At 57.7% G+C, this 27,412-nt stretch overlaps 1 protein-coding gene and 1 non-coding gene across 10 annotated transcripts in view; both read left to right on the top strand.

Annotated features, from left to right (window-relative positions):
- The window catches only part of NSD2 (nuclear receptor binding SET domain protein 2), a 79,468-nt gene that overhangs the window by 47,455 nt on the left and 4,601 nt on the right, over window positions 1-27,412 (top strand). For 6 of the 9 annotated variants that reach the window (XM_024993749.2, XM_059887842.1, XM_024993750.2 and 3 more), the window contains 13 exons: window positions 5,550-5,694; window positions 7,810-7,928; window positions 9,923-10,004; window positions 11,060-11,184; window positions 19,972-20,103; window positions 20,198-20,321; window positions 20,735-20,935; window positions 21,662-21,841; window positions 22,083-22,239; window positions 22,370-22,575; window positions 23,356-23,459; window positions 24,305-24,574; window positions 25,408-25,524. In XM_024993749.2, coding sequence (XP_024849517.1) covers window positions 5,550-5,694; window positions 7,810-7,928; window positions 9,923-10,004; window positions 11,060-11,184; window positions 19,972-20,103; window positions 20,198-20,321; window positions 20,735-20,935; window positions 21,662-21,841; window positions 22,083-22,239; window positions 22,370-22,575; window positions 23,356-23,459; window positions 24,305-24,574; window positions 25,408-25,524 — 1,962 coding nt within the window. Of the gene's footprint in view, window positions 1-5,549; window positions 5,695-7,809; window positions 7,929-9,922; window positions 10,005-11,059; window positions 11,185-13,446; window positions 18,444-19,971; window positions 20,104-20,197; window positions 20,322-20,734; window positions 20,936-21,661; window positions 21,842-22,082; window positions 22,240-22,369; window positions 22,576-23,355; window positions 23,460-24,304; window positions 24,575-25,407; window positions 25,525-27,412 lie in introns of those variants that run through there. The other 3 variants (XM_059887843.1, XM_024993751.2, XM_024993752.2) reach the window with 3 other exon arrangements.
- On the top strand, window positions 27,249-27,372 carry LOC112447191 (small Cajal body-specific RNA 23). The gene has a single exon (XR_003035297.1). It is a non-coding gene; the product is annotated as a small Cajal body-specific RNA 23 (non-coding RNA).

Genomic DNA, 27,412 nt, shown 5'->3' with positions numbered 1-27,412 from the left:
CGCTTCGGTCGTGTCTGACTCTGTGCGACCCCATAGACGGCAGCCCACCAGGCTCCCCCGTCCCTGGAATTCTCCAGGCAAGAACACTGGAGTGGGTTGCCATTTCCTTCTCCAATGCATGAAAGTGAAAAGTGAAAGGGAAGTCGCTCAGTCGTGTCCGACTCTTTGTGACCCCATGGACTGCAGCCTACCAGGTTCCTCCGTCCATGGGATTTTCTAGGCAAAAGTACTAGAGTGGGGTGCCATTTCCTTCTCCATTGACTAGTTTTCTTAATCACTTATTGTAGAGTGAACTGAGCTTATTTGGACATCGTCAAGTCTCGATTCCACTTGAAGGGCTCAGGCCGGTATCGTTGGTTCTTTGCTGTTACTTGAAATGAGTGGGTTGGTGGGACTCTTCTCAGGATTGCAAGGCAGGTGTGATATTAGAACGCCTGTTATGATTCGTCATTGCAGGTTAAATAATCACCTCAGTAGGTGGAGAAAAAACATTTGATAAAAGTCATTGCTTTTTTTTGGTCACGCCGTGTGGCTTTTGTGGTCTTAGTTCCGTGACCAGGGGTTGAACCTGAGTGGTTGGCAGTGAGAGCATTGACTCCTCACCCCTGGACCCCTGGGGAGGTCCTTAGTCGTGATTGCTTTTTGATACAAAGTTAGCAGGCAGGAGTAGACAGGGTCTGCTGAGGGGTGATTTTCAGAAACAGTTAGCATCATGACGGTTGAGGATACTTCAGAAGCGCCTTCTCGGATCGTGAACGAGGCAGGGTGCCCTTGTGCCACCACTGGTGTTAAATGCAGTGGAAGCATGGCCGAGCAGCAAGAGGAGGCCCTCGGCAGAGCCCCCGGCCCTGGGGGAGACAGTGACGCGGAGCAGCCCAGCACCGGGGAGCTGGAGCATCACGGGGTCGTGTCCGTGAGGCCGCAAGGAGGGAAGGTAACAAAATAGATATGACTTTGGAGAAAAACGACTGATGTTTCAGCCGACCTAAGTGGAGATTAATGGGAAGGCTCACTGTCCTGAAGCTAAAGTTGTCATCCCCCTCTCCTAAGTCCAGTGTCCTCCGGGGAAGCTCCCAGCAGGAGTGTCTGCCTTTTTAAGCAGGTGCTAGCATAGCCACGTTGGAAGGGAAGCTCGGCCTGAGGACTGGCCCTGCACAGAGGAAGCGCTCCTACTGCCAGCAGTGGGTCTCCCGCTCAGGACCGGTGCTGGCCCACACTGCGGACTTCAGAATTCAGTGGCTCCAGGAGGAGAGTTCTGTCAGTCTAGGAGAGGGAGGGCTTCTTCAGCCAAACAGTTCACAAACTGGAAAGGAACGTTGTTAAAATGAAACGAGAGCTGCGTGTGCAGAGCTCAGGACAGTCCTGGAGGAGGAAGGGGAGAGGCTTTGAGAAGAGCAGGTCATAGGAGACCCCAGGTGCCAGTGAGCTGACCGGCTGCTGAGCCTGAGGCGGCAGGGACCACACATCACGGCCACCGCACAGCCAGCACCTCTGTGGCCAAGGGCCCGGGGCTGCAGTGGGAACCCATGTGCACGGCTGTGGAGGGTCATTGCTTACGTCTAGTTTCAAGAGAAATTCGGCAATATCTAGTGAGACTGAAGATGCACGTTCTTTTTGTCTTAAAATTTCACCCCTAGGGATTTGCCCTAGAGAAATTTCGCCCTAGCACGATGTTGAGAGCTGTAAGACGTTCTGGCAGGCCCGGCAGGCTGTGGTCCACTCCTGCAGTGTTCCTCAGTCGTGAAGGCAGCCTTGCTGCACGTCCAGGATAGGGACCCTCAGATCCCATCGCCGAAGTGTGAAAGTGTAGCACGCTCGCCCGCTGCCCGCTCCCTGCCTCCCGCATCTGTCCACAGAGGCTGGGCGTATCCAGACCTGTGCCTGCTCAGGTGCCAGGCAGTGCCGCCGTGACAGCCTGCCCCCCAGCCGCGCTTGCGCCGCTTCCCAGTCTGCATCTCCCTAGAACGTGCACTCGTCTGAGTTTATGAGGGAGACCTCGGGCCGCTTTCCAGAGGACACCCTTTTTGCTGTGGGGACCCAAATTGCTCTTAGTCAACCCTTCTAGCACTAAGGTATGTGCTGAGAGCAAGCAGGCTGACCACTCCAGCAGGTGCTGATGGGTACAGCCCTGCAGCTCCTGTAAGGGAGCCCTGCAGCTCCCTGCACAGCCTCTCTGGTCTGAGCATCCCTCCAGAGCTTTGCTGTGGGCACCCTAGTGCACGCTTACCCCAGACTGCAGGTGCGCGGCCACAGTCAGGCCTGCAGCAGACCCAGACGCCCGCCTGGCCCTGCCTCTGCCGGGTGGGGCCCGCAGGCCTGCCCTCCTGCGGGCGCGGGGCTGGCCCGGCTCTGAGGGCCTGGTGCTGTCAGCATGGTGCTTGCCTGTTCCTGCAGGTGTGCTGTGCTGCTTCTGTAGTAAGTGACACTGGTCTTGAATGCACCAAACTGCTGACTCCAGCGTGTAGAAGGATCTGGCTTTTCTAGGTGCTCTTTTCCTGTGGAGAGTGGCCGTGCACCCCAGGGTGGTTTTTGTTTGGTGGTTAATGAACCAGTGGCCGGCCCTGGAGGAATGGAGTGGGTGGAGTCTCCTTTTCTGGAGTCACTGTGCCCATTAAGGACATCTGGTCGCCACTTGCTGCTCTTTTAAAAAAGCAATTTCCAACTTTCTTCTTGCAGGTGAAGAAGAGGCCGTGCTCCTTGCAGTGGTTTTCGTTCCTTGTTACACGCTGTGCCCAGTAGTCTTTGTGCAGCAGGCTAGGGTTGGCCGTGCAGCCCTGGCTCCTCCTGGAGTCCAGCTCCCCCTGAGGCCAGGGACAGGAGCGTGCAGGACGAGGGTCCACGGGGCCAAGGCTTCTGCCGGGACCAGGCCAGGGGCGTGGCCCCCAGCAGCTGGGCGGCACCCGCATGTGGCTTCCAGGCCTCCCGCGAGGAACGTTGGCTTAGGGCGCCAGTGTCCGTGGCGCTTTGATCTGCTTGTTTGGCCATGTGGGGCCTGAGTTGTGCGCGGGCGTCTCTGGCGCACGCTCAGTAGTTGTGCTGCTCGGGCTTAGTTGCCCTGTGGCCTGCGGGGCCTCAGCACCCAGACCGGGGCCTGAGCCCCTGCCCCCTGCATTGGAAGGCGGGTTCTGAACCTCTGGGCCACCTGCGAGTCCCCAGGAGCAGTTTTATTAGCAGATGTTTTCAGCACAGTTTCTGATTTTTAAAGGATCTTTTCCCACTCTATCTGCCCTGGATTTTACAGCTGCTTTAGAGGTGGCAGTGCCTCTGTCTCGGTTCTTTGGGTGCACATTTGTGTTGGGTGCCTGCTGCTTTGTAACAGGTCACCTCTGAGCGCAGTGGCCTAAAACAACCACCTGCACTGATGACCTCAGAGGCTGTGGGTTGGGACTTCAGGAGCAGCTTGGCCAGGCGGTTCCACCTCAGCGTCTCTCGTGAGGTCGCTTTAAGATGTCAGCTTGGTGGGGCTGCGTCACCTGAGGGCTGGACTGGGGCCGAGAACCCTCCCCAAGGTGCCACATCCTGGTGCCCGTGGGGCCTCCGTTTCTTGCCGGTGGTCTCTCCAGTAGATGTGTGTGTGTGTGTGTGTGTGTGTGTGTGGCGGGGGTGGGGGGGGGTGCCATCACAGCAGGAGGCCAGCCCCCCAGCAGGTGATCCCCAGGCCAGGGCGGAGGCCCTCCACGCCCTGGACACGAAGTCTTGGGGGCCCCTGGAGCATTTTTTCGAGTCTGAGACAGCAGGAGGCTCTCCAGGGTACACGTGTGTGGAGGCTGAGGACGGGAGAGCCTCTCCAAGGGACTTCTGGGGTCTCGAGTTGTGCTGTGGGCTTGTGGGTACCTGGCTTTCCATGTTTCCTTTTTCCAAGGAGGGGAAGGTTTCCATGACTGTGATGGAGGGGCTGGGCGAGGGGACACGAGCTGCAGACCCCGCCCTTGTTGCCCTCTGGGTGCTGAAGAGGGCCAGGGAGTGCTCTGCCCTGCTGACCGTGCAGGGACCCAGGCAGCAGGGGGCCGAGCCTCGCCGGAAGGGGCGCCCTGAAGCCGCCCGCTGGCCTCTGCAGTGGGGGGACGTGCGCGGGCAGGAGCCTCGGAGGGCGGGTGGGCACTGTCTCAGGGGCCGATGGGCTCCTCGGCTCCGGGGGTGAGACCCTCAGGGAGGCTCCCTGGCCTGAGATGCTCATGGGGGGCGCCCTCCTTCCTCTAGAAGGTCTGGAGGGAGCAGAGAGGGCAGGGCCTGGGGGGCAGAGCGGGCTGGGAGGAGGCTGAGGGTAGGGGCGGCGGGCTGTGTGCTCTGCTGCTGCTCCTCGGGCGGCGAGGGCAAGCCAGTGGTGCCGCCTCCCATCGAGCTTGTCGGCAGCCGTTCGGTTCCCTGAGCCCGTCAGTGTGTGGTTGAGCCCTTCCTGAGGCGTCTTCTGGAGCCGCTTCCGCTGAACTTGGTCTTGACCGGCTGTGGAGGTCTCCCTCCGGGACGACTACTGCCTTCCCTGCCTGCCTCCCCACTGCGGGCATGTGGCCCGGGCTGGGCTCTGCCCAGTGGCTCCCTCCTCACCCTGCTCTCAGACTCCATCTGCTGCGCTCCCGGCCTGGCCCACCCTGCCCCACGCGGCTGGCTCACTGGGGAGGTCGTGACTGCTGGTTTTGCACATTCTTGTGTGTCTGAGGTAGTTTATTCCAGCAGGGCGGTGGTCACCGTGGAGCGCGCACCACACTTCAGGCCCGTTGCCAGTAGTTTTCATGAGCACCCGTGTTTGGTGAGGCTGGCATGGTGACCCCTTCTTGCGTGGCTGGGCCCCACAGCAGGGGGGGGTGCAGGGCGGCGGGGGTAGCAGACTGGCACCAGCTTGACCGATGCCGTCACTCCTGTGGCAGCTGTGTGGGGTGGCATCCTCGTGAGCCCGTGGGCAGAGTGAACGGTCGTTGCTTCACTGACCTATGGTGAGGCCTAAGCGTCGGCCTGCCAGGGACACCCTGGTCAGTGTCAGTGTTTACCAGTGTGGAGTCAGTTCTCGGCTCCTGAGCGTCCGTACCAGGTGGGCTGGGGCTGCTCTGGCTGCAGTGAGTGGCCTCTCGTGTGGTCCTCAGCATGGGGCGCACAGACATGCACGGAACCTCTGAGGAGCAGAGCGGGGCCCGCGGGGTGGAGGGGCTGTGGCCCTGCCCACTCGCCTCACCCCTCGTCACCGGGCGGTGGGGCCTCCTCCCCGCCCGGGGTGCACAGTGCGGGTGGGGGCTCCTGGAGGCCTTGGGAAGGGGCTCCCTGGGGCCCTGCAGGGCCGGAGTGCTCTGCGACCCTGCTGCCGGCTTCTGCAGGGCGCTGGGAAGTCGTAAGGCGCCCGTCGTCGGCTGATGTAGGGAAAGTGCACTCTTCTCTTTCGTCATTTATCATTTCCTGTGTTTATACAGATACAGTTGACTCACTCCCACCAGCCCCGATTTCAGTGGGTTACGACGTCAGGTAGACGCCGCTTTCCTTTGGAGCTCTTCTGGGACGTGGTTCCAGGATGCGGAGATGAGTGTGCCTGTGGTTCTTCCTACCCCTTCCTGTGCCCGCAGGTGGTTGCTGAGCACCCGGACGCCTCTGCCGAGGAGATTGAGGAGCTGCTCGCGTCGCAGTGGAACATGCTCAACGAGAAGCAGAAGGCGCGCTATCACACCAAGTTTGCGCTCGTGGCTCCGCCTCAGTCCGAGGAAGACTCTGGTAACGGCGCCTCTGTGCCCGCATCCTCTGCCAGGCCTGCCCAGCGTGCCACGGTCGTGATAAAGCCACCTGAGCGTGGTGTCACCAGAGCCACGCGGTGGGCATGTGAGGGAGGCAGGCAGCCCGTGTGGCCTCCAGGGCCGGAGGCATGCCTGACGGGCCGGGGTCAGGCCTCCTGGCAGGGCCTGCTCCCGCCCCTCACACTCCTGGGGGCAGGGCTGTGGGCTTGGAAGCTCACCGGGTGAGGAGGCTGGCCATGGCCTGGCACTGGGTGTGGGCAGCCTCTGGTTGTCACTGTGAAGAAACATGGTGCCCCTTCGCCATGGAGCTTCACACTGAGCTTGGGGACACATGTGACAGCCTCAGCCGTGCCATCCACGTGCTGGACGCCCGTGGTGGGGACTGACTCCCGTGATGTGGACATAAGTGGGCGTGTTTGGGCGTCAGTTGAAAATGGAGAAGAGGCCTACATCTCTTGAGGCTCGCTCCTGAGGCGCTTTGGAGAGGCCAGGTGCAGGGCGTGTGCATGGGGGCTGGAGGCCAGCTCAGGAGGAGGGCGCCGCCCTCCCGTGTGCCCCAGTGACCCCACCCTGGCTGGCAGACTCTCGCCCCCCACGGCCCCGTCCAGTGACACCAGTAGTGAGCTTCACTCATGTGTGCAGGGCTGGTTGCAAATGCTACAGTTGAGAGTAGCAGGGTGTTTAGGATTTGTGTATTTTTTTTAAAAAGCAGAAAGTTTACCGGATAGTTCATCAGTATGTAAATCTAGGAAAGGTCCCTTTTCAGTGACTGCTGATTTAAGAAGAGGTGGGTTTTATTGAAGCCAGAGTCTCCTCACCCCTGAAGAGTGAGCGTGACCTGATCGTCTGCTGTGTCACCAAGGACCGTCTGAGTGATTGGCAGGCGCGGTCCCTGCCCCTGGCATGTCTGGTGTGTTTGTTCTGCCAGCCTCGAGGCCTCCCGCAGGGGCCGCGGGGCTGACGCCCAGAATGCAGTGCCCGCGGTCCTGGCCTATCGGTGCTGGGCTCACAGGTGCCCCTTCTGCTTGTTTCTGTAAGAGACGACCTGGCGAGGGGAGAGCCTCCCTTGATGGGGAAGGACAGTGACTTCACCTCCCTGGGGGCTCTCTGCCTGGCATGCAGGTCCTGAGGGGGTCCTGGCAGCTCAGGCCAACCTTGGCCCTTGTTGGTTGCAGTCAGGCAGCAGCTTGGTGGGCCCCACCAGCCACGGCTCTGTGGGCCTCTCCTGGTGTTCCCTGAGGCCACCTGGTGCTGTGCTGGCCCAGAGCTCAGTGAAGGCCACTCTGGCCAGTTCAGCCGGTCTGGGTCCAGCGCTGGAGAGGCCAGCGCTCCAGCGTGGCTCTCCGCGAGCACTGTCGGGCCTGCACGTTGAGCAGGGCCTCGGGACGCAGGGGCCTGAGCCTCTGGCCACTGCACCCTGCGGCCCCAGCAGGGCTTGAGGGCGACAGCGCCCTCCCACGGGATGCTGGTGGGAGGAAACCCTGAACCTCTGTGATGCGGTCCTGCACACGCAGGTCCTGGGTTTGCATTGAGTAGACCTTGGCGTGCTCAGATCAGCCCTCTCTCTAGACCTGTACTCTTAGCTTACGTCTTGCCTTTCTGTCAGTGCCGTTTGGACCCCTTAAGTTTTGGGTCAGGTGGTCTCCCTGGGGACACCTAATGTGCACAGTCCACAAATGTGCTTAGTTTGTGATGTGCTTAGAAAGTGCTTAGTTTGCAGATGGATGTGGAGTGTTTTCCTTAAGATGCCTCTTTAAGGAAATGTGTTAAAAGTAGCAAGTTGTTTATATTTTTTAAGTTCGACTTAAATTCCACTAGTCTTTGAACATAAGCGAAGGATTTTGTGAAAATCCTGGGTACATTGACGCTGTGTAACAGATAGCAGGGTGCTCGCCCCTGGGCGAGATCGGGGTTTCTGCTTGCCATGTGGGACGTGCCCAGAGCTCCACCTGTGACCCTGGGGCCCGGAAACGAGCAGGGTTTCGGGGGGCCTGTCACAGCTGGACCTGCACCTGTGCGCACTGAGTGGCTGCTCGGCGCCCCCGGGGGCGGCTTGTGGGAGGGTTTCACGTCAGCTTCCCATCCTCACCCCAAGGTAACTTAAATGGGAAGAAAAGGAGCCACACGAAGAGGACGCAGGGCCTGCGCGGAGACGCTGAAGTTGAGGAGGCCCCCAGGAAGAGGCTCAGGACTGACAGGCACGGCCTGCGGAAGGTAAGCGCGCCGGGCCGGGCCGCGGGGGTCCTTGGGGAGCTCCTTCCCGGAGGCCGCTGAGCAGAGCACGCGTTTGTCTGCCGGGGGATCCAGCAGGTCTGAACACTGAGCAGCACTGGGTGTTTCTGAGTCAGCAGAAGCGTGTGTTTAAAGTGGCTCTTCCGTGAAGACTGTGTCAGTCTGTGTGTAAATACTGAGTTGACAGATGAACGTCAAAGTCCACTATGTTATTTTTCAAGAAGTTGAAATATCCATTAAAAATAGGTTTTATGAACCCATCCCATTTATTAGTAATTCATACAATTGTTTCTGTAATTAGGGGTACTAAGCAGGCTGTGCAGACCAGTTTGATGCAGCAACAAGGCACCGATGTAAAGGCAGCCCCAGGACCTGCTCTAGCAGGGGCCAGTGGTGTCCAGGGCAGGGCTGGCCTGGGGCCTGGAGGAACACAGAGCTGACCGAGGCTCAGGGACTCGGGGAGCCGGGCCTGCGTGTCCGGCGTTGGTGCCTGTGTGTGTGGAGCACTCGGGCTCTGCCAGGCCCTCTGTGACGGGACCCAGGTAGTATCGTCACAAAGCGAGATTAGGCTTCGTACCTCACGGCTGAGCGTGTGTTTATCTAGTGGTAGCTCTTCCAGGGTAGTTGGACTCTGACTCATCACTCTGAGTGTAACTGTAACCTGTCTTTTTTGGCTGTGCTGTGCACCCTGTGGGGTCTTTTTGTGGTGGGATGTGAGATCTCAGTTCCCTGACCACGGATTGAACCCAGACCCCTGCAGTGGAAGAACCAGCGGACTGCCAGGGAATTTCCCAAACTGTCTTTCACTGATGTGAATTGAGAAGTTGTTCTTTTTATTGCTTTTTTTTTTTTTAATTGCTTTATTTCAAAGAATGGAAAATAAATCTCATGTGTTGCTCAAGCACAGAAGTGTAGCCACCCCATCATCTGTCTTATTTTTTTAAAGGTGTATTTGCAGTTCAAGGGAGCAGGCAGGTCCCGCCCTGTTCTTCTGGCTCGGAGAGCGTTGTTCCAGGGCCCTTGTCGGCTCCAGCAGTGAGCCAGCTAATGAGCCAGGTGACCCCTGCGCTGATCCTCCTGTGTCCAGTGACTGGGGCCTGGGCTGAGAGTCTCCTCTGGCTGCTGCCTTGGAAGTGGTCCTTTACTGGCCGCCATGCAGACACTGGTTGCTTTGGAATCTTCGTGTAAATCATTTACCTAAAAGTGTGACCCCAGACATTTGAAATATCAAAATTCATATGAAGTAGCTAGATAGAAATTTACTAACTAGCAGCTCAGGAAATAGTGCATGATTTTGAAAAGAGTGGTGGTGCTGGTTCGGTTTGTACGAAGCCCACTGAGCCACATCGTGCGTGATCCCCAGTGTGCCCTGAGCACGGGCGGCCAGGGCGCGTGCTGTGTGCTGCGCCTGTCGCTGGGCCCCGGGCTGTGTGCCCAGGAATCGGCGGCCTCCTGGGCGGCGGGTGGCCTGGGGCAGCGGCGCCACGGTGCTGTCCATACCACGGTGTTTGAATTGGAACGCTAGACGCGTGTTCATTCTTTTTTGCTATTCCATTGTGAAATGTGCTTTTTGACGGTCTCTGTGTGTGAGCTTTATCTGGAGCTGGTCTCAGAACTGGAAACCATCAGTGAGAGGGTGGAGTTATCCTGGGCTTGGCCTCAAGCAGGAGGGTGGCTGCCTCTGAGTCAGTCCGCTCCATTCTGAGGGCAGGGTGGGCAGTGCACCGAGGAGGCCCCACGGGAGGCTCTCCATGTGCGTGGGGTGGCCGGAGGGGTGCAGATCGGCCCCTGTGAATGGAGAGGGGTCGATGGGCAGCCGCAGGACAGCTGTGCGGAGCCTGTGTTCCCAGGAGCGTTTCTGCGGTACGGCTTTCCAGCCCCGTGTTGGTTCCCATTGGAGACGTTCTTTCATTCTTTGCTTTTTCTTTGTTCTTCCCTCCTTCTTCCCTTTCTCTCTCTTGTTTTTTTTGTAACAGAGAGAGACGATCACTGACAAAACAGCCCGCACGACCTCTTGCAAGGCCCTTGAGGCAGCGTCCTCACTGAAGAGCCAGGCAGGTAATGTGGTCAGCACTGCTGCCAGGCCCACGGTCTGGGCTGGGGGTGCAGCACCGGCCCCATCCTCAGGGAGCCTCCCTGCAGGCGCGGACGGTGGGTGAGCGGGAGGCCGGGCCTGCAGGCTGAGCTGGGAGGAGGCGCCCGTGCCGACAGGGTCCTTGCTGTGGTGGGAAGTCGCTGCAGTGCTCGGCCGCTGCTCACCCAAGCCGCTCTTCTGACTTCTACCCGGCTTTATTGTCTTCAGTTTCAAGTTATACTTGAAAGGTGATTCAAATCAGAAATGTCTAGGCTTGTGACTTGATGGTACGAGTTGTTGCGGTAAATTCCACTGTGTTTAGTACCAAGTTCTCCATGCGTATTTGCTACAGTGAAAGTGATGACTAATTATCTCTGTTCTATGTGTTGAAAAAACTAGCTTAAAATATTTGGGGAAAATAGCTCTCAAAGCGATAAAGGGGAATAGGCCACCACTTTTTTTTAACCTTTTCATTAATTATGTTTTTGATGTATCTGTCTGAAGAATGCTTACCATCTCCAAATCTTAATTTAAAAGGAAAATAAAATTCAGAGTAAGAGAAGATTGAAAGTGACTCTTTTACTTATTTTATAAAGAACTATGCTGGTTTTTAAAACTTAATTTAACAGACTTTTTTTTACAAAAGCAAAACAGGTATTTGTAAGTAGTTTGAACAGAGTGGACATTTGATGATAGAATTGATACTTTTGAGTGTGATAGTGGTATTGTGGTTACATTGACTGCCTTATGTTCGGAGATGTTCTACACTTCTTGTAGGTGAGATGGCCTGTCTGGGCTTGGCCGCAGAGAAACGGGCAAGGGGGCTAGCACCAGGTGTGGGTGGGCTGGCGAGGCCCAGGCTGAGCTTCGGGCTGTTCACTGCCCAGCTCGCCAGCCTTCATCGTCCTATAGCTAAAAGTTAATGCCCAGAAAATTCATCTTTAGAAATTCAGTTATTAAAGGGGTACTTTGAAAGCAGGAGGGAGATTGAAGGTTTAAGGTTTCAAACTTTATTTTATAAACCAAAATTATCTTACAGCCACGAAACACCTGTCTGATGCCTGCAAGCCCCTGAAGAAGCGCCACCGGGCCCCCGCAGCGGCCGCCACCACCCTCACCTTTAGCAAAAGCTCATCTCCTTCCGCGTCCTTAACTGAGAACGAGGTAAAATCTTAATGAGGGTGGTCAGCACGCACTCACACGGAGGCTGTGTAGTTGCCCACGTTGAAGTGGGGTAGAGGTCAGAGCTGATGATGGGAGATAGGTTCTCTGGGCTGTGTGTGTTCCATGTGGAAACACGCCCGGCGTGTGGTGCACATGCGTGGCTGCACTCAGGATGGATGCATTTTATTGTGCTTGGAACCTGTCTTCAAGATGTTGGTCTGTGATGTTCCACACGGGCCTGACCTGACCCTGCGGGCCTAGGGCAGCCACCCCCAGGAGGGCGGGCCGCTGTGCCCAGGCCCTGTGTGTCCGTGGCCGCGGGCCTCCAGCTTCATACTTAGCCTGGAGTGTTCTTCAGTGCTTGAAGGTGCGGTGAGTCAGGACTGCCGTGGCCGTGGCCCTCCTTTGTGGGCCTGGTGGCCTGCGCTGTGGACAGAGCTGCTGGAGGCTCTCACACCCGTGGGCTGCGGCACCACGAGCACCGTCGAGCCTGCCTCTCTGTGTGACCAAAAGCAAAACGGAGGCAGCCTCCAGATGGAGGTCTGGTCTCTCTGTGCAGGGGGAGTTTGGGGTTCCGTCTCAGGACCGCCCAGGGAGCTTATTTTCAGGTGCAGCATCCGCTCACCTTGGTCCCTGTGGTCCTTTCCTCGTGGTGGACGTGAGTCCTGTCTCTAGAACGTCTTTGAAGAGACGCTCACTGTGGCTGTTTGGCACAGGGCTCTGAGGCAGCAGGCGGGTCAGCAGGGGGCACTGCTGACGTGGCCTCCAGTGCGGGCTATGGTGGGGACGCTCTGGTGCCTGTGCCCATTAGAGGCGGGCAGGCCTTCTGGGGCGAGGGCTCTGCATGCATTCAGGCTGGTGGGCAGCCGGGGGAGTGCAGGGCTGGGACGGTGCCCGCAGGCCTGTGTGGGCTCCCTGTCGTTGAGCCAGCGCAGGTGACGCAGTCTTTCTCCAGACACGGCAGTAGCCTGCCTCGGGGCCCCTGGAGCTGACTGACAAGTGAAAAGGCAGGCTCCGTACAAAGCTTTTTCCTGTTTTTCTTGTCCAAGTATCCTAACGTTAAGTGAAAGGTGATCTGCAGTTCTAAAGAAGAGGAACACTACAAGCTTCAGTTCTGTAGACAGTGTCTCTTCAGTTAGCTGTTTTGTTAAAAACTTTTTAATGAATTTTTCTGGTTTCATACTTTGGCTCACTTATTTGGTAGAGTTTTTTTAGTTCTACTGTTGAGACATACCATCAACAGAAACTCACGAGGCCACCGAGGTCTTGTGTCCTGTTCCTTGTCATGAGGCGTGTGGGTCAGAGGTGCGGACCTGGAGCAGCGCCCCAGGCCCGTGGGCGGAGGGGAGGACGTCCATCAGGGGCCCCGGGTTGCTTCGGACCAGGGCGATCCTCGTCTCCTTGGCTGAGACATCTGGTCTGAGCTTGGGAAGACTGACGGAGCATTTTACAGTCAATAGACTTAATTGATTTTTAATTCTTTGGAACTTCAGAAGTAAATAGGTTATTGAATACCTATATATCATGTATTAAATACATTGAGATGATACACACAGACACTGTTCTGCACTTCGAAGGTGATACACAGATTCCATAGTGTGCGCTCTCTCTCTCACATAAAAACGTTTAGATTACCAGGCTTTCTCTGTCAGCCACTTCTGTGCAGCATATATAAATCTCACATTAGAATTCATTTTTACAGAATTGTATCATTTATTAAAATTCACTTTAGGTGAGCTAGAAGGCTTGTCTGTGTCTGTGTTAACACTGCTGAACTCCAGTGTGCAGTCACAGTGTCTGCCAGGCAGAGTGCCTTTTTTAAGCACGAGAGGCAGTGTAGTATGTGAAGAAACCCTCGAAACAACCAGCTCCGGTTCCAGTGGGCCCTGGGTGACCGCTGGGCTGCTGTTGGCAGGGCTCGCCTGGCCCCGTTCAGGGTGGGTCACGTGCCCTTTGCATGTTTGCAGTTTCTCCTTTCACTGCCATTGTTAGAATAAGGCGCTCTCACAGGGTTGGTGTCTGCAGGTGTTATGGGTCGTGCTGCGGTCTAAACACCTCTCAAACAGGACTGTGTGGCCAGTCAGGCTCACGGCAGAGCGGTCCTTCCATGGCAGCGCTGGGTCTTCGAGGAGGACAGATGGGAGTCACGTGCTTGCATGGCAGAGGCCTGGGAAGAGTTAATGGGATATGAGTGTTTTGTAATTTCGTTTCTTATTCCTTTAGTAGAGCAAATTCTTATTTTTTTCACCTTCATGGTAACAGCTTTTGTGGGAGCCACATCAGCCAAGCTGGATTTGAACTCGGCTGCTCTGTGCTGCACTTAACATGACGTAATTTTCCGAGATGTCTGCTGCAGGCGGCGTGTCGTCATGCACACTCAGTGGTACTCCTTTCACAGGCAGTTACGGAAGATGTGTGATAATCTGTTTTTACTGGTATTAATAACACATACAATGAAGAAAACATAAATTTTAAGACCAAGGTAAGATACCTAATCAAGGCCATTTAACCAGTCACATTCATCTCATAACAGAAACACGTTCATATCCAGTGGTCGAAAGGGTGCCCTTGGTCAGGGGCTGTCCTGGGCCTGAGACAAGGACAGGACACTGAAGGGGTTCACTCTGTTAGAGGTCATTTTTTCTCCTCTAGTTCATAACTTTCTGAGTTTTTATTGAAAAAAAATGTCAGCATCTGTACCTTCAAAAACAAAGAACAAGCAGCACACTTGAAAGAGTCCTGGTCGACTGTGGTCATTGCTAATGGGATATGTCCAGCCCTGTAGATAGCAGACTAACCTCCAACATAAAAGGCAGGAAGACTTTTGATTCTGTCTTTTTTTACTAAACAGTTTTACTATGACACTAGCTGTAGTAAATTTATAGGAAAAACTGTCGTTTGCAATATCGCTGTGAACCATTTAATCTCCTGATTCAGTAACTGTTCTCTAGGAGTCCCGTCACCAGGTTACTCACACCCACCTCTCCCTCGGTTGCTTTTGTAGAACACGAGCCATCACATTAAATGTCTCAGTCTTGGGTGGCCACCTGGTGTGCCCCAGGGGCCCATGTGTCTGCATGGTGGGGAGAGGCCTCCGTGCCCATCAGCTCACAGAGGCGGGGGGCTCTTCATGCTACCAGGCGCGTAGCACTCGACTCAAGCTGAGTAGACGCTTCAGATGTGTCTTACATTTAACGAGAGTTTCTCACTGACGCTTGTATTCTAAACCGTTAAGTGATGCACCGCATGTAAAGCACTCGGGGTGCCTGGCGCCTTGCAAGGACTTAGTGGTTCGCTATTGTGACAATAATGGTTATAACAATAAAAATAATAAAATCATCATCATTCCATTTTTATCCAAAAGTATACATTTTGCTTTGGCATGCAAAGTGGTCCTTGGGCCTGCACGATGCTGATGGGGCTGAAGTAGACCCAGAGGCGGCACGTGCTGGGCATGGCCCCGCTTCCGGCGAGGCCTGTGGCTGGCCGGTGACCCTGCTCAGACATAGTGGGACGTGGGCCTCCAGGGTGGTCGTGGTCACGTGGCTCCTAAAGGAACGGTGGAGGATTCCTCAGAACTAATCACTAAATTGTAAAATGTCAAAAAACAGCAGGGTAAAAATGACCTAGTCCAAAAAGCCTCTACCCAGAGTAAAACTCCCCCCTGGAAGGCCTGTGACCAGAGTTAAGAGGCTCACGTGAGATGATAGCTTGAGGAAGTTTGAGTTGTAGCCAGCCCGCCAGCTGCCACCACAGTTGGCCACAGACGAGCCTTCCTCTGATGGGGAGGACTCGGTGTGCCCCACGAGCAGCACGGAGTCTGCATCAGCGGAGTGGGGAGGGTGCACGGAGCAGGCGTGAGGCCACACGGAGAGCCTCGGCTGGGCAGAGAGGCTGGGACGTCGGGATGGTGGCCAGGGGGAAGGGCAGCTGTGTCTGCATCGTTCTGCTCCGGACACAGTGGCGTCTCGCTTTGGGGTGCTGGGGGAGCCGAGCTCCCCAGAGGGCGTTCTGGCTTCTGGAGGAGCTGAGTGGAAGGGGCCCCAGGTTGGAGAGGGCTTAAAGACGAGCAGTAGTGTGTGCGGGAGTGCAGGTGGACGGCGTGCTGTGTGACGTGGGCGGTCCTCACTCCGGAAGTCAGTTCTGCTGTTTGTTTCTGCCTGTTGCTGAGGTGACTCTGGTTACACTGCGCACCCTGCCATGACCACCCCTTCCACTCACCACACCTGTGTTGGCAGAGTAGGAGGCCAGAGGTGGATGTGTGTCTGGATGTCCAGAAGTTGAGGTGGTGGCCATTCCAGAAACGCAGGGGCCCTGAGACTGTAGTGCAGCGGCCCTGGCATCTGCAGGCTGCCTCTCCTCTCTGCCTTTCCGTGAGGCATCCTCGTGAGGGTCAGGGGAGGTTGCGTCTCACCACTCTCCAGCACCTCGAGTCGCTGCACCTCCCAGCTGAGAGCAAACGCCCAGCAGAGGCTGTCTCTCGCTCGGCGTGTCTGCCCCACCCCCACCCCACTCCACAGACTTGGGGGTTAGACTGCCCCCCAAGTGGTCTCTGGGAGGCCCAGCGCTGTGGTCTTCATGGAAGTCCATGCAGAACCATAGGAATGTTCCAGGCGGAGTGCTTCAGGTCCAGGATGGGGGTCAAGGGTGGCCAGTTGAAAAGGTCTGGTGGCCAGGTCTTGGATGGGAGCAGCTGGACACAGCGGAGGAAGGGCAGAGGAGGGGGAGGCCTGCCACCCCTGGGTCTCTGGGCCCAGCTGCTCGCCTCGGTGCAGGACCGGGAGCGTGTGAGCCTGGCCAGACCGGGGCAGCTCTCACGCCCAGCGAGTCTCAGAGATGGTGTAAAGAAGAAAACTCAGGCTGTTGGTTAATATCTAGATCCAGAAACATACAAGGTGTCCATGTATGAGCTTAAAATTAGGGTTCTCTCCCCAAAGATGGCTGTGAGCGGACGTTGGCCCCGCTGTGGCAGACGGAGCGCTGGGGCTTTGTCCCTTTCAGTAGCAGTGTGAGTGCTTTAAGTGTGGCGTGTCCTCCGTTGGTCGGGCAGTGCCAGCTTGCCGGGCACTTCTGGAGGGCTCGGGCAGGGGAGTGTGGCCCAGCTGGGCAAGAGAGCAGCCATTTCCCGGAGGAGAGGGGGCGGCGGACACGATCACTGTGGTTTCGTGAGTTGACTGGATTGACTTGATTTCCTTTCCGTTCGGCTTCTAACTTCCCAGCTTCTGAGACGTGTCTGTCTGCTTTACCTATCAGTTCACTGTTCAGTTTGTTCCGGTCAGGGATTCGTGTGTGTTAGACTGGATGAGAGCTGCCTTGACTCAGTGTGAAACTAGCGTTTATGCTTTTAAAATCAATAGTTTTATCACCTCAGCTTTTAAAAATCTGTGAACAGAAGTAATTTCTGAGGACCCAGTTTATCTATTAGATTATGAACCTAAATGACAGATTTTTTGCTAAGAGTTGAAGTACTACTGTCTTATTACAAAAGGCTTCTCAAAGTGCTGTCAAACTTGTGATTGGTTTTCAGTGTTTTTCCCAAGAAGTGTGTTGACTCCTGTATATTTTAGGTTTTTGGTCAGTAAAGTTGATTTTCATCCTCTTAAGTACTGTTTTTGCTGTTTTACCTAGAATAGTAGAAGTTACTACTGGTTGACTTGCCAGTGACGAGAGGTTGACGGTCTCCCGCAGGCAGCTAACCGTGTTAGGTCCCCGTGTACGGTGCTCTCTGGCCTTGGTGTAGGAGTGGGGTCTTTGCACATTATTCTTTAGTGCGTGTTTGGAAGCGTGTGCTAACTGCTTATTCAGGGCATCTTGAACCTTGCAGAAATGACTGAAGTGGGTGGGGGGCAACAGTGGGGAGGGCTTGGTGGCTCAGCCTCTGCTGACAGCCGCCAGCGGGGCCTCCCCAGCGGCCCTCCCCAGCCCACTCTTCGGGTGGCAGCGGCTGGGGACACAGCTGGGACCACGCTGGGTTCTCAGGACGTTGTAGAGACTCGTTTTCACCTGTGACGAGGGCCGGCCTTGAATGTGGAGCAGCAGCCCCACGACCTGCTGGGGCACCTCCGGGGGCTGCTGGGGCTCTGGGGGCTGCCTGGTCAGATGTGAGGACAGGGCCAGGCTGTGTTCTCCCGACTCAGACCTGGGCTCGGGGCAGCCAGGAACGGTAGCTGTAACACATGTCCAATAACTTTTGTTTGCATTGTAGCACTTCAGGTGATGAATGACTAACGAATTATTTTCATTCCACCCTGATACTTCACTGTGATGTCAACTTGGAAGACCTGTTTGAGATTAGTCTTTTGGTTTTAAGCTTATTAAACCCCCGGGGCACAGGCGTTGCATCATTTGTCAACCGTACCCTCTGTGAACGAGCGTCTAGTGATCTGACTCCCACTTTACAAAAGCGTAACTCAAAAGTTATGTCGGGTATGAACTGTGTTGCTCAAGGCCTGTAACTGTATTCAAACTGATGTGGTGTCACCTTGTGAAGGGGTTTTGTTAAAAGACTTGAACCTCACTGTGTAACACTGTCCGAGCGTAGGGCCTGCTGGGAGTCCCGAGTCGCTTCTAGCAGTCAGGTCGCCTGTTCCCTAGGCGCACGTGTCCGTTGGTGTCTCGCTGACAAGGCCCTGGCACGCTCCGGAGACCGCGCCAGCCTGCAGGAGCGTGTCCCTGCCGCCGCGAGCCGCAGGGCGCGTAGGTAGCGGGTGTGCGTGGGGGGCAGCTGCGCCCCCGCCCGGCCCTGGGGTCTCTCCCGGCGCCTCCTGTCGGATGTGGAGGCCTCCTAGAGGGCGTAGCCTGAGCGTTGGGACTGTGTTGGGACCGTGCAGGTGAATGTGTCTCCGAGTAAGCCCGGCCCTGGTGCCCCGGAGGTGGAGCTGCAGCCGGAGCTGGTGCCGCCCGCCCCGCCCTCGTGCGTCAACCCCGGCCTGCGCTCCGCCCTCGTGCGTCAGACCCCGGCCGGCGGCGGGGGGCCTCGGGCGGCCTCTGGCGCGGGCAGGGGCGCGCTGGGATGCCAGCGGACCCTCCCCACCCGCCACGGACTGCACTGTTGTGAGGTCTGCTGCTGTACATGTATCTTAGAGCCCGGCAGAAAACGCGCCTCCTGTGTGTCTTGAACATTTATATTTCCATTCAAAAATATGTACTCCGTGTTTATTTCCTCAAACCAGACTTTGTTAACTTAGGAATATCTCCAAGTGGAAACGTGCTCACTTTTTCTGTAAATCTTAAATAAAAGGTGCTGTTCCTTCCTCTGACCCTGGACTGGTCTGTGTTTTCTGTCTTTCTCTCCGTGCATTTTTTCTTTTTCTTTTTTTTTTTTTTAGCTTTTAGATTTGTCGCAGCCTTGTCGAGGGGAGGACCTGGGTGGTGGGTCAGGCGCCGGGTTTGTCCCGGGAGTCCCCGTGAAGGCCCTCCCGTGGGTCGGTTCTCCGGCGGCCGTGTGGGGCCAGGGCCGGGGGGCCGCTGCCCACCTGCTTCCTGCCTGCTGCCTGGCACCAGTGCAGACCCTCCTGGGGCTCGCCTGTTTGTGCCTCGGACACACACGTCAAACGGGGTTTGCACCCAGGGCGTTCTCCCTGCTGCCTTCTCTGGGGCACCAGTGTGGAGGAGGAGACGGTGAGCCGTAGGGAGGGCCTCGGGCGACAGTGCCCGTCTAAGCCGTCTCCTTCCTGTGGGAGAAGGTGGGAAAGTCAAAGGTACAGCCTGCTTTCTCTGGAGATGGGGCTCCGTCAGACCTAGGCGCGTGGCCAGGCTGGCACGGGGGCCCACGTCCGTCAGCCGCCCGCAGACGCCAGGCAGCCTGCACACCCCAGAGAGGGCACGCCTTAACTTCGGATTTCAAGTCAGCAGAAGCCCCTTGTTCGTCAGGGGTTTTTCCTTCCGCTTCTCCCTGTCATTTCAGGGAGGTAAACCTGGGGAAGTGCCACTGGTAACCGGAATTGGATGAACTGGCTGCAGGGTTTATTTTGTTGGGTTTTTTTTTTTTAAAAGAAACGTGGCCCAATTGAGTTTCTAGTTCTGTGTTCTTGGTAAACAGCAAGCCTGGGTCATAATTACTTGTTGCTGTGGTTATTGAGGTGTCCAGGAAATTAGCTTATTACTTCTGCTCTGCTGAAAATTCAGTTTTCAGTGTTTATTTGCCTAACATCTGGTAAATACTAAATGTATTTTTTAGGCTTTAAAAAATTTGAATTTAAGGTTTCTGATTAAACATTTATTGGTTTCTGTCCATAAAGATTTACTGTTGCTGGTCTTGTGAGGGAAAGGCTGTGTCCAGCGGCAGGAAGGGGCATTTGCCCGCCTCTCCCAGACACTGCCCTCCCCACCTGCCCCTCCGCAGGGAGGAGGCTGTGGGACTGGGCGGGCGGGGCTCTTGGGCAGTTACTGGGCCGCACATCCGGACTACGGGCCCCTGCCCTGGGGGAGCACGCGTTGTAGCCACGCGTGCCGAGCCGCTGCCCATCCGACCACCGTGTTGGGTGTGGACACGTCTCTTTTAGCCTAAGATCATTGACCCTTTATTGATCGGGTAAGAAAAGTCAAGCTCGTCGGCCCCATGCCTGTCCTAACTCACCTGCAAGAGTAAACTGGGTTTTCACAAAAGTTGCTTCATTTTTAAGGAACATGGCGAGAGGTGGCGCGCGTGCCCACGCACACCGTGACCTGCACACCAGGCGGGGGCCGCTCCCCGTGTGTGCACGCGCGCAGCGGGCCCACGCCGAGGGGGAGCCGGCGGGGCTGCTGGCGGCCACTGTGAACTGTCGTCCGCCTCCTTCCTCCCAGGTCTCGGACGGCCCCGGAGACGAGCCCCCGGAGTCCCCGGACGAGAGCGCTGACGAAACCCAGACCGAGGCGTCCGTCTCCTCTAAGAGGTCAGAACGGGGAGCCACCGCCAGGAAGGAGCACGTGTGCCAGGTGAGGGGCGGGGCCGGGGCCGGGGCCGGGGTGGCCTCCCTCCACCAGGCCGGCGGGCGCGGGACCCCCTGAGCCTCCGGCCCTCTCCCCACAGCTGTGCGAGGAGCCGGGCAGCCTGGTGCTGTGCGAGGGCCCCTGCTGCGGCGCCTTCCACCTGGCCTGCCTAGGCCTCTCCCGCAGGCCGGAGGGGCGGCTCCTGTGCGGAGAGTGCACCTCAGGTACGTCCCGCCCCGCCCCTTTCTTCGCACCGCACAGTCTCTGCCTCCGGGTTCGGGTTCGCTGCACGGTCTGGGGAGGTGCGTGGACGGCCCATGCGGCTGCGGTCACCGCCCACCTCCTCTTCCCTATCCCGGCCGAGGGTATCCGGACTCGTCGGAACGGGTCCAGTTGGAGGAGCTAGCGGCGCTGGCTGTGGGGCGCCGTCCCCATGGAGGGAGAGGGGGTGTTTCTTGGAGGAGCCCCTCCCTGCAGCTGCTCGCCTGTTGGAGGGCGCAGCCCCTCCCGGGCAGCCTGGTCAGACCCCCGCGGGCAGGGCCCCTCGAGGGCCGGCGGGCTGGAGGAGGAGCCGGTGCCCCGCCCGAGGCGCGGCGGCTCAGCCCTGCTCCGTGCCCCTTCTCGCCCCGGCCGCCAGGGATCCACTCCTGCTTCGTGTGTAAGGAGAGCAAGAGTGACGTCAAGCGCTGCGTGGTGTCGCAGTGTGGGAAGTTCTACCACGAGGCCTGCGTGCGCAGGTTCCCCCTGACGGTGTTCGAGAGCCGGGGCTTCCGATGCCCGCTTCACAGCTGCCTGAGTTGCCACGCCTCCAACCCCTCGAACCCAAGGCCATCGAAAGGTACAGAGAAGCTCCGTGCGGGTGTGAGCAGATCCGAGCCACCGAGGGCGCGGGGTGGCAGGCTTGTCCCCGAGAGCTTTGCCCCACGTAGGTTTGGATACCTTCCGTCACTGACGGGACGCAGGTGGGGGTTAGGGTTTTTCTTGCTGATTTCCCTTTTTCCTGCCTTAAATGTCATCCTAATGATTGCTGGCTTGAGGAAGGAGGGCCTGAGCCCTTCTGACAGATTCTGTTTGTTCAGGCTTTGATGGTCCTTCATGTGTGAGAACCGTATTTCAAGTCCCATCTGTATCGTACAGTGTGGAGTCTGTGGGACTCAAGGGCGGCTGGTGTCTGCTTCCTGACACCAGTGGTCCTCAACCAGGGGCCTGCACTCCAGGGGGGCATAAGGCCGTGTCTGTAGGTGTTGGGGGTCCCTGCTGGCGTGCACAGGGCAGCCCCCATGGTCCCCTATTGGGCGGCAGCGTCCAGGCTGAGAAACCCTGGTTGACCTCCTTTTAGAAAACAGCATTAAATGCCTGATGGTTTTCCGATACCTTGTTGAATCACCATTGCCTTAAGGAAATGTGTCTTCACAACGCCTAATGGTATTCTTACTCTCCCACCCGAGTCCCTGTTTTCTTCTGCTGCCCCCGGGGTATTTCTGCAGCAGCGCTGTGAGCCTGCAGAGGCCCGGCCCCCCCGGCTGCCCCACTGAGGTGTGGGGTGTGGGCATGTCCACTCCAGGTAAGATGCTGCGGTGTGTCCGGTGCCCCGTCGCCTACCATGGAGGGGATGCGTGTCTGGCCGCGGGCTGCTCGGTGATCGCATCCAACAGCATCATCTGCACGAACCACTTCACCGCCCGGAAGGGCAAGAGGCACCACGCGCACGTCAACGTGAGCTGGTGCTTTGTGTGCTCCAAAGGTGAGCCTCCCGGGGCCGCGTGCCGAGGGCCAGCTGTGGCCCTTCTCCAGCTCAGTCCACCCGCTGGCGATCCGTGTTTGCCCACGTAGTTGCATTCGTGGTCTCTGAGTTAACCACCGTCGGGCCACAGACTCGGGGGATAGCTTTCGTGGTAAAAAGAAAGCGTGCTCCTGTGTGACGCAGATCCCGGGAGTTGGGGTGGGGGCTGGGGCGGGGGGGGCTAAGGGCACCCTTGTTGCAGGGGGGAGCCTGCTGTGCTGCGAGTCCTGCCCGGCGGCCTTCCACCCCGACTGCCTGAGCATCGAGATGCCGGACGGCAGCTGGTTCTGCAACGACTGCAGGGCTGGGAAGAAGCTGCACTTCCAGGACATCATCTGGGTGAAGCTCGGGAACTACAGGTGGGGGAGGAAGCGCCCGCCCGCCGCCGCCGCGGTCACTGTCTTCTTTTCCTTTACAGAGCTGAACGCAGTGAAATTCTGTCACTCTCTCTGAAGAGTCTGTGAACCCTGTTTTTAATATTTATAATAGATGGTGGCCGGCAGAAGTTTGCCATCCCAAAAATGTCCCCCCAAATATTCAGAAAATGAAGCACGAGGTTGGAGAATTCCCTGTGTTTTTCTTTGGGTCTAAAGATTATTACTGGACTCATCAGGCGCGAGTGTTCCCGTACATGGAGGGGGACCGGGGCAGCCGCTACCAGGGGGTCAGAGGGATCGGAAGAGTCTTCAAAAACGGTACGGGGCTCCGCGGGGTCGGGCACGGTGCTTGGGGGCCTCTGCTAATGCTGACTTCGTTTCCAGCGTCTGGTTTCTGTGGGAAACGCTGGACGCAGCATCTCTTCTAGCTGTAGCTTCCATGCTTTGGATAGGTTTGTTGAAGCAGAGGATAAGACGTGACGTCTAATAAGTTTCCTAACATTGTGGTGACCACCACTAGCATGGATTAGAGCTCTCTTCAGTATTAGCCTGCAGGGATTTCTCCCCGCTTGGCTTTATGTGAGAGGGAGTGCACTGCAGTCTGTGGCTGCTGCACCAGCTCTCGGGGCTCCCTTGACCCGTCAGCAGTCACACAGGTGCCTCCTCCCCACAGCCGGGTGGGGGACAGAGGGGACAGAGGGCTGGCCTCGTTTGGGGGACGCAGGGGTCAGGAAGGGCAGCACGTGAGGGGGCCTAGGCACTCGCCCCCTGGGGAGGCACCCCGCCCCCCGCCCCTGTTCCTGCACATGGCCCACCCAGGTTTCTCCAGGAGAGGTGGTCCGGGCGGGCAGCTGGGCAAGGGCAGGGTCAGCGCCCCTTGCCTGGAGGCCCTGCAGAGCCCCCCTGATTCTTAAGCTGGCTGGCAGTCGTCCGCCCCTGTCTGTGTGGGTGCCGTGTGGCCTCCTCCTGGTTTGAGGAGACTAGAGACAACACTTGGCAGCGAGATGAAAGTCTAGACAAAGTCCTTAACGTACAGGCCGTAACGGGTGGACGTACCTATTTGCTAAAGTCTTTTACCGGCACTCTGTTGACTTCTAGCACTGCAAGAGGCTGAAGCGCGTTTCCGTGAAATCAAACTTCAGAGGGAAGCCCGAGAGACGCAGGAGAGCGAGCGCAGGCCCCCGCCCTACAAGCACATCAAGGTGACCGCTCCGGCGGGGCTGGGCCGCTCCGGGCGGGCTTCCTCCTGGACAGCTACGCCGGGTGTCCTAGGCGGGAGTGGGTGCTGCCACTGGCCACGTGTCCTCTGGCTCGAGGCCAGGGTGCGGGCAGGGCTTCCACGCAGGAGGCCTGCGCTCAGCCCAGTGGTCAGCCACGGAACTGCAGTGCTGGCCTGGCTGCCCAGAGCAGGGCACGAACGACAGGCCATCCCCCTGAACCCCACTCGCTGCCACCGAGTGCTAGACATAAGCCCAGATGAGAGGTGGTCAGCCCAGGCCACCCGACCCAGGAGGACCTTCTTCAGATGGCGCGGGGAGTGAGGCGGCGGGGCAGGGGCCATGTTCCCACGTGCTGCTAGCCGGGGCCCCGGGTGGGTCCGTGCCGCCAGGGTGGGCACCCGTTCTCTGCCTCGAGGCAGGTCAGGGGCTCCGTCTTGGGTCCCCATACCTGGGCCGTGGTCAGCGTCTGTGACTAACGTGCATTTAGCCTTCGCTTTGGGATGAGTCCCCTGGAACGGAACTACAGGGCATGTGAGAGTGGCGCTGGGGTTCCCGAGGCTGTTCCAGCCCCTCCGCCCCACCTGGGCACCCGTGAGCAGGTGCCTCTCACCATAGCCTCCTGGCTGCTCTTCCTGCGCCCAGCCCCTCCTCCCCTGCCGCTTTCCTGTGCGTTTGCTCTGAGCTCAGGAGGCCGGGGCTGCCCTACCTCTGTGAGGAGAGGGTCCGGCGGCTGTTCGCCCCTCCTGGGGATTCTCTCGAGCGCAGTGCTGCTATGAGGCAGCCCAGAGGAGGGGTCACAGGAGGCTGAGCTCGGCTCTCGCCCGCAGGTGAACAAGCCCTACGGGAAGGTGCAGGTCCACACGGCGGACATCTCTGAGATCCCCAAGTGCAACTGCAAGCCCACCGACGAGAACCCGTGCGGCTCGGACTCGCAGTGTCTGAACCGCATGCTCATGTTCGAGTGCCACCCGCAGGTCTGCCCCGCGGGGGAGTCCTGCCAGAACCAATGCTTCACCAAGCGCCAGTACCCCGAGACCAAGATCGTCAGGACGGACGGCAAGGGCTGGGGCCTGGTGGCCAAGCGGGACATCAGGAAGGTGCGGGCGTGCAGTGTGAATGTGTGTGTGCGTGTGCGTGCGTGTACGTGTGTGAATGTGTGTGCACGTGTGCGTGAGCACATGCATGAACGTTGATGTGTGAATGTGTACAGCGTGTGTGTGTGAGTCGAGGGCTCACTCACCTCTTCCTTCTCCTAGACTTCACTAGCTCATGTTGCTTTTGCACTCACTGAGAACAGGATTTCAAAAAAGGTTTATGAATTGTTACGATTGAATATTATAAAACATTGAATAGAAGACGTCTACCGAAGTAAAACTCTAAAATTCCACGAGTCGGGCCTTCTGTCAGAATTCTGACGGCAGCCGTTGGGAAGTGAAAGGTTTACTGAGCTGGGTGGCCGGAGCATCGGTGAGCAGTGCTGTGGAGTCGCTCTCACGAGGCCGTCCCAGGACTGGGCAGGCAGGGCCAGGCTACCGGGAGACACGGACCACACGGCGTCCGCGTTCAGGCTGCCTGTCGCAGCTGACCCCAGCAGTGTCGAGAAGGACAGAGGAGTTGAGAGGTGCTTGAAGGACACGTGCCCCGGCCCCGTTCGTCTCGCCCTGACTGCCGGTTTAGGGGCTCTCGCGGGAGAGCTTGGTGGTCTCCACCCTGCTCTCTGCTGGGGAGGGTGACTGTTGTAGTGCCGGCCGCGGGCACTGGGGGGGCAGGGGCTGGCGTGTCGCTCCTTCCAGGGTGCTGAGAGAAGCTCCTCACCCACAGCCTTTAGAGCGTATGTGGTCACCTGACTGACTGATGGGCAGGGACGTGGGGCTCCGGGCTGTGCCCGGCAGGGTCTGCTGCTCACCCCACCGCGCCCTCTGGCCTCCAGGGGGAGTTTGTGAACGAGTATGTGGGCGAGCTGATTGACGAGGAGGAGTGCATGGCGAGGATCAAGCGTGCGCACGAGAACGACATCACCCACTTCTACATGCTCACCATAGACAAGGTAACGCGCGCGGCCCAGGCTGTCCCCGCACAGGAGCGCGCCGTCTGGCGTCGGGGCGCACGCCACATGATGCTGCTGTGCCGTGAGCGCGGCTGTGTCTCACACGCCTGCGGCCACTGCCTGGGGGCTGGGACCAGCGCCAGGCAGCCCGCGAGGGGCTTCTGAGAGCCCCGTGCGCCCCTGATGCGCTCAGGGACACCAGCAGTCCTCCCAGGGTCAGAGAAGGGGGCTCGGGAGGCCGCCCTCAGGGACACGGGGAGACTCCTGGGGTATCTGTTCCTTGTCTGAAGCCCACGTCCGTCAGCAGTTGGGCACGTGTGTCCTCTTCGGGGACCAGCGTTCTCAGCGGTGCTGAGCTGGACTGTTATAGGTGGGGTGGAGGAGGGCAGGGCCGTCAGGACACAGCGCCCTGCTGACCAGCCCTCTCCAGGGGCTCTAGGGGACACGGCCACCCCAGGAGATGGCCAATGTCTGCACCCCCTGCCATCCCCCACTTCCTTCGGGGTGTGGTCGTGAAGGAGGTTATTTTATAAGAAATGAAAACCCTAGGCCTGTGCCTTCCTGTGTTTCAGAGTCTAAACTTGAACTACTTGTGTCTTGTAAGAAATGCCAGTTTGATCACTTAACACACAAATCAGTCCCTGAAATGATAATTCACCGAGGGCCCTGGCCGAAACAAAGAGAAAGCCCATGAAATGGTTCCTCTTCCATCTTTTTCCTGCAAGAATCAGAGAAAAAGCCCTGCCTCCCTAAGTGTGCCTCCCTTGCAGTAGAGCAAGGTCTCTGTGAGAAGACCCTCACACACGCTTCACTGTGGTGAGAATCTGAGATACGAAGCCCAGATCTGAAAAGAAGTATTAGATACGTTACAAAACAGTTAAAACCATAAAGTGAGATTTAGAGACAGAAAAACAAGGTACTAAGGAATAAATCAGGCAGATTTGATAAAACGGTCAAAACTGGGAGTTACCATAAATTCACTGAAGTCAACCCATTGGATGGGTTAAGAAAAATTAGATGGTGACAGAGGAAGTTTCTGCCGCTGAAGAAGCTCCCGAGAAACTGCCCAGATGCAGCAGACGTGCCGAGACCGGGCGGGAGAGGTGGGGAGACGGGAGAGGGATGTTCAGTAGGCGTGACAGGAGAGGCAGGAGGCCTGGGGGAGAGGCTGTGCAGACAGAGGTCTCTGGGATCCGTGTGGCACGGATCGTTTCACGGAGAGGCCGTGCGGGGAGAGTTCTCTGGCATCCGTGCGGCACGGATCGTTTCATGGATGAAGCTGACCAAGTTTTTGAGTGGGGTAAATAAAAATCTATACCTTTATACATTTTTTAAAAAGCAAAACAAAACTGTAAGATGCCAAACATTGTGAAGACTTGGAAAGCAAGCAAGAGGGGCTTCCCTGGTGGCCCTGCACCTGGGGGCTGGTGCTGGCGCTGCCGTGGGCCTGGGATCCATCCCTGGCCTTGGAACTGAGACCCCACAAGTTGGGCAGTGAGGGCCCTTCCCCAGGACAGCGGAGAAGAGAAGGGCAATTCTTGGAGCAGTGATGGGATGGCCGGCCTCCGCCCGAGTGCAGTCCCGTGTCCTCCTGACTCGTCTGCCCCGCTGCTGGTCTGGCTGGACCTGCAGGCTTGTCGGTGTCTTCAGCGGGTCCGTCTCGCCCCCATCAGCGCATGCCTCTAGGTGGTGGGGTGACGCCCGACCTCTCCCTCCCCTGCCGCTCGCTCACCAGCGCTCGGTCTCTCCTCGTGGTGCTGGCCTGCCCTCCGTGAGCCAGAGAAACAGGACTGGTTTGGGGGTCTCCCATCCGAACAGCCACGGGAGACCACGGTTTCCAGTGCGACACTGCTATCCGCGCGGGCAGAGCCTTGGGGGAGCGCTGGCC

Source organism: Bos taurus, chromosome 6 (genome assembly GCF_002263795.3).
Source record: "Bos taurus isolate L1 Dominette 01449 registration number 42190680 breed Hereford chromosome 6, ARS-UCD2.0, whole genome shotgun sequence".
NCBI classification, from domain to species: domain Eukaryota; kingdom Metazoa; phylum Chordata; class Mammalia; order Artiodactyla; family Bovidae; genus Bos; species Bos taurus.
The sequence above is the reverse complement of the archived record's forward strand: the minus strand, read 5'-3'. Positions and strand labels throughout refer to the sequence as shown.